At 26.1% G+C, this 17,206-nt stretch overlaps 1 protein-coding gene across 2 annotated transcripts; it reads right to left on the reverse strand.

Annotated features, from left to right (window-relative positions):
* Positions 1 to 3,906: 3,906 nt before the first annotated feature.
* Positions 3,907 to 17,049, reverse strand: LOC129969713 (protein farnesyltransferase/geranylgeranyltransferase type-1 subunit alpha-like). 2 transcript variants are annotated; one of them, XM_056084413.1, is made up of 9 exons: positions 16,893 to 17,049; positions 15,894 to 16,033; positions 14,898 to 15,012; positions 14,674 to 14,778; positions 12,466 to 12,576; positions 11,535 to 11,696; positions 10,047 to 10,109; positions 7,041 to 7,209; positions 3,907 to 4,280 (listed from the first exon to the last, which is right to left on the reverse strand). In XM_056084413.1, exons 2-9 carry the CDS (start codon positions 16,021 to 16,023, stop codon positions 4,134 to 4,136), a joined length of 1,002 nt encoding a protein of 333 aa, XP_055940388.1. In that variant the 5' UTR covers positions 16,024 to 16,033; positions 16,893 to 17,049; the 3' UTR covers positions 3,907 to 4,133. The 2 variants fall into 2 exon arrangements, with proteins under 2 accessions (XP_055940388.1, XP_055940389.1); XM_056084414.1 differs by lacking the exon at positions 16,893 to 17,049 and adding an exon at positions 16,818 to 16,874.
* Between the last annotated feature and the right edge of the window lie 157 nt (positions 17,050 to 17,206).

Consider the following 17,206-nt stretch of genomic DNA (forward strand, 5'->3'; position numbering starts at 1 on the left):
ATAGTAGCCTGGCCACCCTAAGGAAATGGAAAAAATCTGATCATGATCGGAAAGCCACGACAGCTTTGGATAACCGACTCGCCATTTTATGCCTGAAGTTATAGCCGGAAAACTTTAAATCATTCTATCCCGTTTTCACAGGAATGAAACTATTTTTGACAGCGGGGTTAATTCTCTTAGATGCTAAGGAACATGTGTGCAAATTTTCGTTCGATTTTGTCAAGGGATGTGGATTTGTATAAGGTTCAAATAAACAAATAAGCTCTATATATATATAGAGAGAGATTCTCTCTCTATATATAGATGATAGATAGATTCTATCTATATATAATTCGTCTATATATCCTATATTCTTTCTATATATCCTATATTCTTTCTATATATCCTATATTCTTTCTATATATCCTACATTCGAGATACGCTCTTGTGTTCAGATAGGAATGAAAAAATAGAAATTATATTTATCTTGTCAAGCCAGCAATCGAGTTATCTGTTCAATAGTTAGAAACTAATTAGAGTAGTTCTTTTGTTCGATTCACTCTTCAAGCATAAATACATTTAATTATCTAATTGCTCTCAGATGATCAAGATTTTAAATCGGTTTTCGAATGATTTTGTTTAAGAAGTAAAATATTTGGATTAAAAAAAAAGAAAGAAACTATTTCCGAAGAAATTGTTCAAGAGTTTGCCTAACCATTCGAATCCTTCAGTAGAATTAAGTTACCCCTTTATTCTGATGCGCCTTTTAAATTTTTTTTTTTCAGAAGCTGAAATTTGGGAGGCGAAACTTTACTTGTGGAGAAACTGTCAGTAATTCAAATTCGCCATACTTTTCAAATCTTATCATATGAGTTCTTCGTGCGAGTACTTGAGCTGCGCTTTTTAATTTATATATGAATGAGAGAATGAAAGCTATCTTTAATGTACTGAACTAGTAATCGTATTGTGAATACAACGGCTAAATTAATAATTTTGTGTCGTTGTAGTTTCCTTGCAGTTTTCTCCGCATTCATGCGAACTGCAAGGATTCAGATGAGAAGATTTGCGCATCCAACATACATCCTAGATATAGCACCTTCAGATTTTCAACTGTTTACACTGATGAAGAGGCTCCTTGGCAGTCCAAAGTTTGATTGTGACGATAATCTCAAATGAGCCGACAGCGTTTTACGATATGACCCAGAGCTTGGATAAATTCTTTAACATGATTCATAATTATGTCGAAAAGTAATAAATCCACAATTTATTTTCCGTTTAATATTGCCATTCGTTGTATTTTTTTAAAAAAATATTATATACAATTATGGCTTTACTTATTAATGCCCCATCATAATTATTATTCAGTTAAAAATTACCAAACATTTAATCATCTTTCATTACTCACAGATTACTCTTATTTCAATGTGCAGAGTTCTTGGGCTCAAAGATATATCCTGATAGCATTTTGCTGAAGAAAAACATGATAATGAAATTATAGTTAATAAATCTAGATAACCCACTATAATCTAAATACAATATGTTACAAACCTAGTTTATAAGTATTATGAAATAAATAAATAAAAGGGAGAAGTGAATAAATTCATCAGTAAAATATTGCTGTATGTTGTTTTTTTTTTTAAATCAGAAATTCAGTTCTCCCCATTCATGGAAAACTGCGAGAATTCGGTTGGGAAAATCTTTTTGCCACCAATAGGTATTTAAAACAATATCTTAATAGATATGGTTTAAAAGCTCTAACCAAATCGGTTGTTACCTAGAAGTATGACTGTTAATTTTAATTTTGTAATTTGTTTGTTTTTTAAAGCATTATTAAAAAGTAAAGACTTCTATAAATTTAAAAAAGACTGACACTAAAAGTTTTTGCATTTTATTTTTAAGTATTTCATCATACATTCATTAAGAAAATATTTATACTTTCAATTTTAAAAATACAGTACACTCCCGATTATCCGTGGAATTGGGTGGCGCTGCCGCCGCGGATAACAAAAATCGCGGATAATCCGAAAAAAGCTAAAAACGGGTATAGCAAAAAAGAAAACAGTCATTCCAACTTTGTACAATAAAACGTAAAATAAACAGCAGGAAATGTTTAACTAACGCTTAATATTTTAGTATATCACTCAAAACTAACCTAAAATGCATTTTGTTAATGAAAACAGAAAAGTGCTTTGTATTTACGAGAGGCGTCAAGGATACACAGAAAAATTAATACATATGTACTGTTTTAATACTGAAATGTATTATGTAATTACAAAATCATAACTGTAAAACTGCACCTTTTTGAAAAAATCAGTCAAAAAAAAAAAAAAAAAAAAAACTTTGTGCGGCAGGCGCGGATAACCCGCCCGCGGATAATCGTTAGTCTACTGTATAAATATTTTCTTTTTAAATTCATCTATTAAACACTATATTTTGTAAATATTATTCATATTTAATGCTTGATTTTTAGTTGTTTTCAATTCATTTGCTGTTAATAATTCTGTTGTTCGAAATGCTTATTTGCTTTTAGACAAAAAAAAAAAAAAAGCAAAATACATTAATTTATGCATTGAAAATCTCACCAATCTTGTATACTTAATAAACACTGAAAAAAAATATAAACAAATGCATTAGAAATATTTTTATTTCAAGTAATGGCAATAAATGTTGCTGAGGCATGCTAGTGAATGAGAATTGGGAGCTATTGTAACAATGCAATACTTTACTTCATGTTGATATTTTCCATCAAATTGATATATTCATACCCAGGCCAAGTTGAGACAAATTGCTGATCCAAAAAGCGAATATGAATCCCAATATAAGATTTCTCTTTTTCAGAAGAGAGATTTGCCTTTGATTTGACAGAGATTGATAGAAGATGAAAGGAAAGTCTTTTTTTAATATAGTTAGCACATGAGAAAGTGGGGATTTTCCAGTCATATGTGAAACATTACATGGAGTTAAGAACAATTATAGAACAAACTAGATTATATCAACCTATAATTTGTATCAGATTGGTATTGCATCACTTGATTGAAAATGAAAGATGTTGAAGAGCTTACCAATCGGTATTAATTGCATTCAAAAATTGATGCCGATTATCTTATGCATTTAGCCCACCAGTTTTATAGTAATATAAAACTGAAAGTACAGTCATACCTGATACTTTAATAAGCCTGATACAAAATATCAGGTTGATACAGTACCACCCAACTCTAATTAGGTATAAGTTCAGTTATATTCTTCACTTTTGAAAAGTTTTTAGATAACTTACTTGAAGGAAACTTGAATAAATACATTTGGTAACTTCGTTGAATACATTTTCATTTCTGCGACCTCTACTGGATTTGATTTCTGATTTCAAATGGAAGATTGTATATGCTGTTGAGATATTTTTTAAGCACCCTTTTTATGTCTTCAGTGAATCTTTAACCCCATCATTTATTTCTTCATCAGAATTTGGTTGAATACCTTTTTCTTGAAATAAGGTATTTTCCAGTTTGAATATATATTTTCTCTTTTTCAGATATAAAAATTTTGATTTATTTTTATTAAAATTATATGTTTATAAATTTGTCTTGCAATAAGAAGCCAATACAAATATCATGCAATGCATATTTTCGTGAGGAATTTTATGAAGATCTTTTATAAAAAATAATGATCAATAGTAGTATATCGTTTAAGTATTTTCTGAATATGGTATTATAAAATAAATTGTAGCAATACTCTTGAAGCCTGGGTCACTTAGATCAATTTGCAATTGAAAGGCATGATTGAATTAGCGTTTTTCTACTGCATCATTAAGTGATTATGTCAACATCACATAAAAACTATGACAAAATCTAGTTTAATGAAGTTAGAAAACCTGGTTAATAGAGAGATAAGAATTTAAAAAGACATATGAAATTCAGAAAATGAAATATCAAAAACAATTTATAGTAAATTTATTGCTAAATATTTTCATATCTTTGAAAAAAAATGGAAAAAAAAATGGATCACAAACAGTATTTATTTTATACATTTGTGCTATATGGATATGAATAACTTCACAAATAATATGTTGCAACATCACAAAACATTAAATACAAAATGGAAAACAACACATCTTAATGATATTGGCAGATTATATTAATATTTCACTTTTGGTGCTGTCATTAATCCCATATGTTTTCTCTCTCTTGATCAACAACTGTTTCAGCAGCAGCAGCATCATTGGCATACAAATTTTGTAAATTTCTAGCAATATATTTCCAGTATTCTTTCCTGACCACATCATGCTTTTTAGCCAGTGATGAACATAACTACAAATTAAAACATTGGTAATAAAACAATTACAGATGATACATTTAATTGAATGCACAAACTCGATTCAAAAGAATGAATGACAAAATGACCATCCAGTTCAAAATTGATATTTTTATAAAATTAATATATAAAAAAATAATAGAGATATAAAATTTTTAAAGGATAAAAAAGATATAAAATTATTATATCTTTAATCAATTACTCTTTCGTATGCAGAAATCTGAACTAAGGGATTAAAAGCAATGATTTAAAATGAAAAATAAGTGATTAGTTTTGATAGTCCTGTGGTGTCAATAAGTGAAAACTGTTTTAAATAAAAGCTTATACTACTGAAATAATTCTCATGAAATGATTTTAGGAAAATTATGATGGGTTTTCTGTAATCATGATCCCAAAGAAGTCAAAACCCTTTTTTACTTCAGAGTTTATTCACATAGGAATAATAAATTTATTTCACCTTTAAAATGAATTTCTTTTATTGATGTCTCTTAAGATCCAATAGTTGCAAACCATTTTTCATTTCATTACATATCTGTAATAAATGATTTTTCTAAACTTTTCTTTTCACTCAAATTTATATATAAAAATCAAGTAAAAAAATTTTCTTGAAATTTTGAATTACATATTTACTTTAACTTCTAAATCATACATATACTTCCCAAAATCTAATTATTGCTATTTTAAAGGTCTGATATGATCTGCTGAGATGATATGATGAGCTCCTGAAAATTGCAAGATTAACAATTTTCAGCAGTTTCATTTTTCAAATGAAGGAAAATTTCATTTTGAATGCTTAAAAGTCTAGACTGCAACCATTTCTTTCTTTTTCTTTTTTTTTTTTTTCAATCTATTCACATAAGCGCATAATTTGGGCTCCTGGTCTTGGTTTGACAATACAGCTTCAAAATCACAGGTAAAATAATGTTACTTTAGAAATCTTGATAAATCATTTATTATTTTTTTTATCATTCCACAAAAAAATATTCCATGTAGATTAGTCAAAATAAACTCATAAATAGCAGATCCAAATGGTAACATTTTTGGTAAGGAAGGGTAGAGCTTGATCAAATCAGTAAAACCACATCATAAGACAATTTTTTTATTTGATTGTAGCACACATTAAGCAATAATAAAGCAAGGGATTAGAACAAAACATTTTTTCAGAGATATAACACTTTTTTGAAGATAAGATAATATCACTACTTAATGGACTAGAACATTCTAAATGCACATTTCAGAAACATCACACCAACTTTATGTAACTCTGCTTTCTTTCGTTCAAGACTGAAAGAGAGCATGGGAAACACATCAAAAATTTTTATCAGCTAAGAAAGGGAGTTTCCCATATGGAAAGTGGAACACAGAAATTATTTGCAACATGAGTAGTTTATTCTTAAGATAGTTAAATTTAGAAATATTTGATTATAACACATACAGATTAAAAGAATTTTTTAAAGTACAAAATGAATTGAGTTTATAACATATCGTACACCAACCAGCTTTGTTAATCGATTGATTCATCAGGAATTTTAACTATGCTAAACTTCAATTAAATTTCTTATGCATAATTTAATGTTCATGATTCCCCCCAAAAATTATTTTTATTTTGCAAATATTATAACCATACAATTTTAATAGCCTCACACCTGTTTTGATCATTGTGTAATATGAACAATCTTACTGGAATCAATGCTATTTAATCTTCACAATGCTATTTAATCTTAACTTCCATCTTTGTATTATCATACTAATTCTCATCTTCATATTTCAACTATCATAACTTTTATGGTACTGAAACTTATTAGTTCTTCATATTAACTATAGAATATGGATCAAAATGAACAGAACTGTATATCAGCTTTTAAATAACATAAGCTATAAATCTACCAAAATTTGATATTTAAAAATATTTTGCAGTGGAAACAAAGTTTTTAGCAACTCCAGTGAATCAATAGGTCGCTAAAGGCAGTTAGTTTTCAATAAAGGTACACATAATTCCAGCATGTTATCTGATGAACATGCTAAATACTGAAGCAATTTTGATTTGATTTGAACTATTAAGAGATTACGTATGAATTTCGAAAGCATTGTCTCAATTCATAGGCTATTCAGATTTAAAAGGGAAAGGGTGCTAAAGATAAAGATAACTCCAAATATATAAATTACTGACATATCATAAAAAATAGTTTCTGCAGTTTAAGTTTTTGAGCAGTTGCAACCCCTTAAGGCCAGAAAAATAATTCTGAACATCTAATTTTGGCTATTTTTTTTTTCTCCAATTTATAATAATAACAGGCAGAAAGAATTTACTTTTGCCAGCTACCTAGATGACAGGAATATTTTAAACTGCTTTCTCGGAAATACTTCAATACTTGTTAGTAAAACCAATTCAGAAAATCATCTTGAATTAAAATACTTTATTAAATTTGCAAAACAAATATTTTCTTTTTATTTATTCTTATTTAATGCTTTATTTTTTACATTTTATAACTTGGAATATTTTTTTTTCTAATCAGAACAATTCATAAATTTTATTTATCCCAAATAGAAGTTTACGAGCCAAAAATGTTTTCAAGAGACCAGTTTTTTAAACAAAAACAACTGAAAAGTTACATCTATAATATTTGAAAAGCATACTTATTTCATAATATTTCATTTACACTAATATTTCTAGACAGTCAAACCTTTTTTTTTACACCATTATTTAAACTGAATAAGGCCAATGCATTCTGACAATAATGGATATTATTACTTACTTCTAAAGCTTTCATTAGTTCAGCCATGGTTGTTTTAGCAAGCAAATTCTCCTCACGGCAGTCAATCATAAATCCTAACAAATGAGGTGATCGGCAACCAGATTCATACAGAGTTTCCGTAAATTCTGTTACACGAGACACTTTGGAAAATCCTTTATCTTGAAGTATTCTGGAGGAAGATAGAACACTAAATGAACATTTAATTGAAATATTATCCAAGAAAGCACTCTCACACAATATTAAAAATATTTATCATTCTATAAATTTTTCTATAAATAAAAGGATTTATCTTTTTAATAATCAAAATGTCAGATAGAAGAAAAACATGTTTTAAAATTCCCTATTCCCTTAACTATTTCCTTAAATAGTATAATGGTGAAAGAGTCAAAACTCTCCAAATTGGCACTTCAACCCTGTGAGCACACTTCTAACTTATGCAAAGGAAACAAGCATCTGTTTATGCTATTTACATTAAAAATGTCAAAATAATATATGTAAACATGAAAATATAAAATAAATAAAGATGTCGAAGTTATTGCTAATCCTTCACCATTAAATAATAAAAGACTTCTTTAAGAAACCCAGATGAAAATTTTAAAATAGAAAATATATCTTTACAAAATGAATACTGTTTCATCAAAATATCAATATTCCTTTATATTATTTTAAGCCAATGAATTAAATGAAATCAAGTGAGCTCTAAATAAAATTTTCACAAAATTTAGATCTTGTTTATATAAAAAAAAAATTTATATAAAATAACTAAAAAATTATCAATTTAATCATCTGAATAATTTTATGAACAAAGTATTGAGGAAATTATTTTCTAAAAAAAGATTATAACTTTCAAAGATTTTAGATTTCTTTTAATTAGAAAAGATTAAAACATTTGAAAAGAATGTACTTTAAAAAATATATGAAGTACATCTAGATTCCTACACATATATTTAAAACAGAATATGTCGTTAAATGATGAGATGTGTACATACAAAATAAAATAAAAAGAGTAAACAGTCTATTTTTAAAAATATTGAGGGTGATTAATTATAAAATACTATTTATTAAAAAACCTCTTGATTTTCCCATAGATTTCTGTAGTTAGTAATTATTAATTAATTATTAATTTAGTCTGCATATCAAAAAATAAATAAACATAATTAATATAATTTGTTTAGAACAAAAATACATATCTTGTGTTTGGTTTCTAAATGAGAACAATTTCTAATTTTTTTTTAGTCCCAAAATAATAGTTTTTATTTTAATAAAAAATTCAGTGAACAAAATTAATTGTCAAAATATTGTTTCATAAAGCCTTCATAGATGTACAAAAAAATCTGTTTGTTTGAATTTTGTTTTCATTTGTATATACAGTGAGTTTGCTGCAACTTTCACTACCCTTAACTATTTAACTTTCAGGTGCTTTCATTGCCACTACTACCAGAGCTATCATAGATGGCAGAAATATGTCATTCTATATATTTTATGCGAAATATCACTGTTTGTGCTTGTTCTATGAAATATTTGCTAGCTGAATTTTTAAAATGTCTCTGTTATTTGATATGATCAAGTCGGAACAGTGCATTAAATGATCATTCACCATATTTACCTGCTGATAAAAAAAAACTACAGAAATTTTCAAATAAAAAATTTGTTAAATGCCTATTTGTACAATTATTTCCTAAATAAATATCTGTACAGAAATGATTTATTGTATATTCCCTCACTTAATAACTCATATAGTATAATCATAAAAATTTTAATCAAGTAAATAACAATCGAAATTTTAGAAAGCAACACTCATGAGAGTAATCAATTTTCAATCTTTATGTTACTATGATGTATAACTTATATTGTAAAGTAGAAATAAATTTAAAAAAAGGGAAAGTCCTATTACAATTAGAGCATTTTTAAAAAATCACTTTAATTAACAAGAACAAATAAAAAAAAAAAAAAAAATCAAACAAATTTTACAAAACTTGAATGAAAAGGAAAAAATGTTCTCTTTTTACCAAATGTCATTATTTTATAGACATTAACATCGTGGCTAGACGTCTTACTCTGTTCACCAAACTGCAAGAATCACATTGTGATTTGTTTGGTATCACATTTGTTTGCTTCGCTTGCTATATAATTATGCATTTCTGTTAGAAATGAGAAATATTAAATATATTCATCACTAAAGGTAAAGCTAAATTATTTAAATTGCATGAACTGCAAACATTAATTTTTCATTGATTATTGAAAACTAAATTGTCAATTTCAAAAATTAAAAATTTTTGGTTGCTGAAATATATGCAAATATTAGAAAACAAAACTATATAATTCTAAGATGTTTAAAAATCAAAATTGAATTTACTACTTCTCCCTAGTTTTGATGATGTATTTCATCAAAATTGGGAGACATAATGTTAATAACTTTGATGTGCTGCATCTTATCACAAAAAGGTGAAATATTTTTATTATATTATTTTAAATTATATTTTAGCAGTGATGATAGAGCATTTTAAATGGTTAGCAATACTTAATTTTTTACATATTTGCTTATATATTTTGCTTATTCTGAAAAGTCCTTTTATTTGTCGACTTTTTTTTTTGTTCATTTTTTATGACGTCATTTGAGGTAACTAGTTGACTTTTGTAGGAAAGAGTGTATGAGATTGGCAGATTTGAAAAAAAAGATGGGTGATTTTTCATGGTTACTAATGGTTCTCTATTATTTTTATTTGCCTCACTTTTACCAATTATGATTTATAATCAAAATTACTTGACTTAAACTTATTTTTTGCATTATTCAATTAAAAAAAGCTTTCACAGTTTTTAATTAAAGCAAGTATGTAAACAATCTTAAAGTACAAGCTGTTACCAAACGACAATTAGCAAATTCAATCGGATTTTACGTGCACATAAGCCTTTTACACATATATATAGCTATTTGAAAAAAAGATTTAAAAGTTTATATAAGAAATATCATTTTTGTTCATAGAAAATATAGATTTAGCATCATACCCTCTGAGATAATTCCAAGGACTTTCATTATTGGGTGCTTTCAATATACTTTCAAGAGTATATCTATGAAAAGAAAATATATATATATTATGTTTCATAAGCTATCTTCGAAATGATTCTTGAATATTTTTTTAAACCATTGCACCGGATTTTTATCTATAAATGAGTAATACATGTATATCAATATATAACTCAGAGTAAAAAAAATAGTAATAGTTTTGCTTTTCCTAAATTTTTTTATAATTAGTATCTTTCAAAAATGAAACATGGTATTCACTTCAAAATATTAACTTTTCAAATATTATCAGCTAACACAAGCAATAATATTTATGGTTAAATAAATATTTAAAAAAAAACTTATCTAGTTATATACACACACACTGAAAAAAGAGAAAAGGAAAAATGTGTCACAATGAAATTAAAAAAAATGGTTTAATAACTAATTAATTGAAGAAACAACATAATTAAGTTATATTTTAAAAAAATTATTTTAAATTTATAATAATTGTATACAGCTCATCAAATATTGACATTTGGGGAGAAAAATAGAGTCATAACTGTTCTCTCTCTCTCTCTCTTTTTTTTTTTTTGCTTAAGATTCTGTTATAATGCAATTCTTAGAAAAAAGAACAATAATGGGTCAAAATAGTAAAGCTGTTCATTAATTAACTTAAACAATATTTAAAAATTTCAATACATAATTTGTTTACTACAAAACTAAAGTTAAACAATTTTTAAAGGCACAAAACCACTTTAAAAAAGAATATCCTAAGTTCTTAAAATGCTGTCAATCAAAAGATTAAACCAATCAATATTTGTTTAAAACATACTAGAAAAATGAAAAATATTTCTGAAAGGATTGCATGTCGAATGAAAATTCAATTAATAGCATTTTCTTCCTTTATGCAGAAGACTGAAGGGAAAATATTTAGACACTGTTTTAATTTGTAGTCTTAAACACAAAAGAGCATGACCTGCTAGATGAAGCAATATTTAGAAATCATAAATTGATTCTTAGTTTTGTATATTTGTTTTCAATTAAAATTTTGATAGTTTAGATAAGATAACTAACTGTAGTATTACAAATTAGATATGAATCTCAGGTAATATAAAAATAAAAATCTGGAATGCTAATATATAACATGAAGTGCAAAAATATATATCATAAAATTTAAAACATACAAATGATGATAAATTTTGGGCTTTCAAACAATCTTTCAGCTTTTAATTTATTAATACCACTTTTACTTTTACCTTTCACCGTAATCAGGAGGATCATTTTAGGAAATAAATATCAAGTCATTTGATTTCAAAAATATTAAAGATATATTCTTCAGCAAAAGAATGGGAACAAGTACATTTAGTAAAGCTAATAATAATAATAATAACATGAAAGGCTGGAAAAATAAACTTTAGAAAAAGAATGATAAAAGTAAAAAAAAAAGAGGTTAATTTGAAATTATATTAAATTCAGATTAATAAACATACGTTATTTCTCTATCTAAGACTTCATCAGTGATGCCGCTAGTGGATTTGACAACAAAGTATCTTTGATTCCAAGCTGAATTATTTCGAATATCATCTTCCAGTAGGTACTGGACAAATTCTAACTCACCATCCCACAGGTCAAATTCTCTGATGACCCACTGCCTGTTGTGATGGAAAAACAGTGTTTTAAATAATAATGATACCAATATACTTTTAAGCATAAGAATTATATCAGCTACAGTACACTCCCGATTATCCGCGGAATTGGGTGGCGCGGCCGCCGCGGATAACAAAAATCGCGGATAATCCGAAAAAAGCTAAAAACAGGTATTGCAAAACAGAAAACAGTCATTCCAACTTTGAAAAATCGTTTTATGTACAATAAAACGTAAAATAAACAGCAGGAAATGTTTAACTAACGCTTAATATTTTAGTATATCACTCAAAACTAACCTAAAATGAATTTTGTCAATGAAAATAGAAAAGTGCTTTGTACTTACGAGAGGCGTCAAGGATACACAGAAAAATTAATATATATGTACTGTTTTAATACTGTAATATATTATGTAATTACAAAAGCATAACTGTAAAACTACACCTTTTTGAAGAAATCAGTCATTTGTGTTTGCTTCTTGCTTTGGAAGCATTTTCTCTTTGCTTGAAAACAAACAAACAAAAAATACTTAGTGCGACAGGCGCGGATAATCCGCTCCGCGGATAAACCGCCCGCGGATAATCGGGAGTCTACTGTATATTAAATATAATTTCTGGGAATGCATTTTCAATATCATCACAAAATAAATATAAAGTTAATTACATAAACAAAACATAAGTTTATGTTATTGGTCGCTGTTAGTTTTAGGTATGGAATAGCACAATGCAAACAATTCAATCTAAAAAAACAGAAACATTTGGGAAAACAAAAATGAACCTGTGTTGCCAGGCATGGTAGTTTTTAGGATCATCAGACAAAATACGTTCAGTAAATTTCTTTTCTTTAGATGGATCCTTCAGCCATTCTACTAAAACTTGACGATGATGCCTAGTAAGAGAAAAAAGCAATGCACACAATTAATTGATAATAACAAAAATAAAATAATACATATCTATAATATTTTAATTAAATATTGTAGATTACAAGTTATTTTTTTAATTTAATTTTTGATATGTGTTAATTAAAAAATCTATAATATTTTTACCTTTCCATTCATGAAATCGATTAACAATTGATTGTTCATGAAACTGATTAACACCAGAGGGTTAAAGATAAATAAAATAAAAGGCCAAAATAGAAATAAAAAATTTAAAAAAATAGAAATACATTGTTAACAAAGCACATTTGGTTTTGAGAATTTGAAGCAATTTTTTAATACAAGTTTTAAGAAATAAAATTAATTTAGATTATCTGAGTATCTGACAATCTGTATGGAACTATTTTTCCCCACAGTAATCAAAGGAGAGAGAAAAATAATATCTAAGTACTTTCAAGATTCATAAGTAGATGTTTTTTTCTATGATAAACTGACCTCTTGCTTTCTTCTCTATTTGAATAGTATAATATACATATATAAATAAATAATAATTAAAAAACCCCTAAGAAATTACATTAACACACTATTTATCTTTCTTTTAAAAATTGAAATTATTTTCTATCTTCAAATATAAAACATTTGATAATATATTTTACACAATACAAAAGTTTCCATTTGATTTGTGATTTATTTTATTTTAAAAGGTTACAAATCTCAACATTTTATTAATTACAAAATATTTGGTAACTTTTTGTTGATTGATAATCATTGCTGTCACAAGATTTTAGGTTGAAGATCACAACTTAGTTACTTAAACAAAAAAGTAGATTTAAAAATAAGATCTTTTATGTTTAGAAGCAAAGATTATGAAGCATTTTTATACACACAACTATGTTACGTTCCTGTTTATTTAGTAACATTAATCATTTGTCATAAAATTGCAATTGGGAGATGGACCTAGCAATTTGGAACATGTTCAAGTAATGAGGATGATACCTATATAACTCTGTCTCTTTTTTTAACACATCAACACGGAAATATCTTATCTTTAATAGCAAATTTAGCATACACAAGAACCACACAAGTAAAAAAAATATATCATAAACTTGACAGTTAAGTACTAAACTTCAGTAGCTTATCTTATAAATGAATTTGAAAAGCAATTGAATCAAATATTTCATAGAGGGTGAAATTTTTTTTAAATAAGAAAGTGAGATTCAATTTCTATATTGCATTACTGGTCTACAGAGGTGTATTTGACTATTTATCTATTATGATCTCTAACATCCAATTACCTCTTTGGTAAATCTTTGCTAACTGTAAGATATTTGAAGTTTATAAGTTTCAGTTATGACAGACATAAAAAAAAAAATGGTTGGTTGAAGGATTAAAATATGCATTAAAGAGGCAATTATATAACCAACAGAATTAATCGATAATTCAATTTTTTTTTGTTATAAATTAAATCTATTGAAAGATTTTAATTCTACTTGCTTGAAGCAGATGGATAATTAAAGCAAATTACATTCTGCTAGTGCTGAAAGCAATTATCTGAAGCAAAGTTTATTTATTTGACTTTTCTAATCATATTTTTAAAATAAACAAACAATTTTTAGAAAATAAATTTTATAGCAACTAAATAACTTTGTTTTCTAGCATACATCTCAAAAATTTTATTCTGTCCCTTACTATTATTATTTATTTATTTATTTTTACTTCATAGAAATAAGCATTTAAAACCTTTTTTCTAAACTATGCTTTTAAGCTTAATTTCTAGCAATATTTCACATTATTTTTAATATTTGGAAAACTGAGATACCACATATCCATCAAGGATTAGAAAACTTTTATAAAGTCATAAAACTGATAAGATTCAATTTATAAAGGAATTTCTTTTTCTATTTGCAAAAGAAAACTTTCTTAAATCCTAAAGTTCTAGAAAAGAATGTAGTGTTTATATTAATACAATATTATGCAATTTTAGAGGAAATTCAAAATATTCTAGTATTTTTAAACAATTTCTTCAGAAACAGAGAATTCAACTCTCTTCATCAATAAATGAAAGAAAATGCTCAAATTTCAAAGTTAATAAAATTAGGTTCACTAACCACACTTGATAATTTTTAGGGTTGTCTTCAATGATCTGCCGACAATATTCCAGTTCTTCATTTAAATCTTTTTTCAACTCTTTCAATAAAATTCGTCTGTAATGCCTGTTTTGGAATGTAAAAAAATTAATACTTTTCAAATGATTTTAACAATTAAAAATGTTCAAATACTAATTAGAAAGTTTTCAAAATTAAAATTATAAAATAAAAAAGTAAATATTCACCAGACAGTATAATTAGATGAATTAACACTAGCAGCATCTTGAGACAGTTTTAATGCTCTTTCACTGATTTCTCGACGATTAAGAACTGCTCGAAAATACCCAAAGATGTCTCTAACTAAGAAAAGATAAGATAATATTCTTTAAGTAAAAATATAAAGTTTGGTTATATACCACAAAGGTAATTTTTAAAAAACTGCAATGCTTTAAAATATCAAGATTTTAAGCAATAAATTAATCTTGATAATATATAAGGCTACTATATTTCATATACTTGCAGACAGCTGAATTATTGCATAGCTTATAAATGTCATTGATTATATCACTCATTGCTTATAATACTATCATCTTACAACATGTAACATCATTTATATGATTGTTTGGCAACAAATGTTACCCAAACTTTCTACTGACATAAATATCACTATTCTTCTTGATAGTAGAAGTTGCGATATTATGTATAAAACTGGCAAAAAAAAAAAAAAAAAAAAAAAAAAATATGTTGAGAATTTAGAAGAAAAAAAAAATTAATCAATTTCTTATAGGGATTTGAAATGCTACATACTAATGGGAAAAACACACCCCCTCCCTGTATATTATATATTTTTTAATAAAGCAATTGCTAATTTTTATCATTTTTAAAGTCAATTTAATACTATAATTGAAAAAAAAAATGTAGTAATCTGTGTATACATTCTAACTTTTTAAAGTTACAAACAAGTTCTAGTTAAAGTTATAAATAACTAAAACTCAAATATAAAGAGTTAATATTTATAGAAATATATGTATTCACATAGATCAAAATGAAGTGAAATTACATTTTAAATAATAATGTTAAAAATTTTAGAGATTTAGGTAATTATTAGTTTGGAATCAATGAAAAACAAACACAAAGTAATTAAAAGCAATTTACAATTAAAGGTGTTACTCTCTCTCTATATATATATATATATACATATATATATATGAAAAAAATTAATATTCAGAAATTATATTTACACTTTTCAGAATAAGCTATCTGCACTACAGGAAAAGGTCCATCATTCTGCGGAATAGGCTGAATATCTTCCCATTCTGGACGTTCACTATATGGAATCCAATCAACATCATTGCCACTTAAATCAGACATAGCAATTTGACTATAAAATATATAACAATATAAGTTATACATATTTATACTATTATTATCATAAATAAAAATGAAAAACTGAATTAAAAATCTAAAATTATTTTGAAATTTAATTAAAAAAATGAACTTATTTCCATTCTTTATTATAAAGCTGACATATATTAGTTTCAGAACCAATATAAGATGGCAAAATTTTATTACAAAGATGCAAATCTTGATTATAATATATTCCAAAATGATAGTATCTACAATTGATTCATATGAACACACATAAACGGATAAACTGACAAGTTTAATATAGAGAATTTTCAGACCATAAAAGCTTTTAAAAATACTTCTGAAGATATGACATAAAAAACTTCGGTTTAACAAAGCAAAGTTAAAACGATTTTTATACAAATTTTTTTGGTACTTCCTTATCATAGCGACACCGAGATTCAATCGTCCAGCAACCAAAATATATCAGCCAGGAGGTACATTATTTTAAACCATGTAGTTATATAATTAAAAAAAACTTATTAAATAATATGATATACAAATAAAAAACATACTAAATAAAAAGTAATGAAACTGAAAATTTTATTACAGTTAATAAAAAAATTACATTAATTAGAAAACGAAAAAAATTATGGAAATAAAAAAGTGAATTTCACTTGTCACTCTACGTATTTTTTTAACCACGATATTTTGGTAAATGCCAGAACCTTTTTTTTACAGAAAGAATCAAACTGGAAAGACATTTTATATCTTTTTGAAGGTATAGTATATTTAGAATAATACATAAAATTTTTAACTTTTGTTATCTCGCAATAATTTTTCCAGAACATAATGCTAAATATTATCAGTGCCATAAAAATAATAATTCATACTATTGCTAATTCTCTGCAAATTCTGCGATGATATATAAAAAATGTAAATAAATATATTGCTAAATGTATATGCTGCCAGATGACCGATGTTCCGTTACCGGCTGATAATAACACCTCTTGTTTTAATTTGAGAATTAATAGCTGTTCAAAGTCTTCGATTTCAAAGAAAGTTAAAGAAACGTGAAGCAAATTTATCGATGAAGTTGTGATATTTCGCTTTCTGTCTTTTCCAAACTATAAATCTCATTTCCAATAAAATATATCTAATTTCCAGTAATATTACTAAAGAACGAATTTCTTTGTGTGGCAACAGC

This window comes from Argiope bruennichi, chromosome 1, assembly GCF_947563725.1.
Source record: "Argiope bruennichi chromosome 1, qqArgBrue1.1, whole genome shotgun sequence".
Lineage (NCBI taxonomy): Eukaryota > Metazoa > Arthropoda > Arachnida > Araneae > Araneidae > Argiope > Argiope bruennichi.

Coding starts and splice junctions, on each gene's coding strand:
- LOC129969713 (XM_056084413.1), bottom strand. CDS start 16,023: ATGTCTGATTTAAGTGGCAATGATGTTGATTGGATTCCATATAGTGAA. Junction 14,779..14,897: donor TCATCTAATTATACTGTCTG/GTGAATATTTAC, acceptor ATTCCAAAACAG/GCATTACAGACGAATTTTAT. Junction 7,210..10,046: donor CCTTGGAATTATCTCAGAGG/GTATGATGCTAA, acceptor ATCTTCCTCCAG/AATACTTCAAGATAAAGGAT.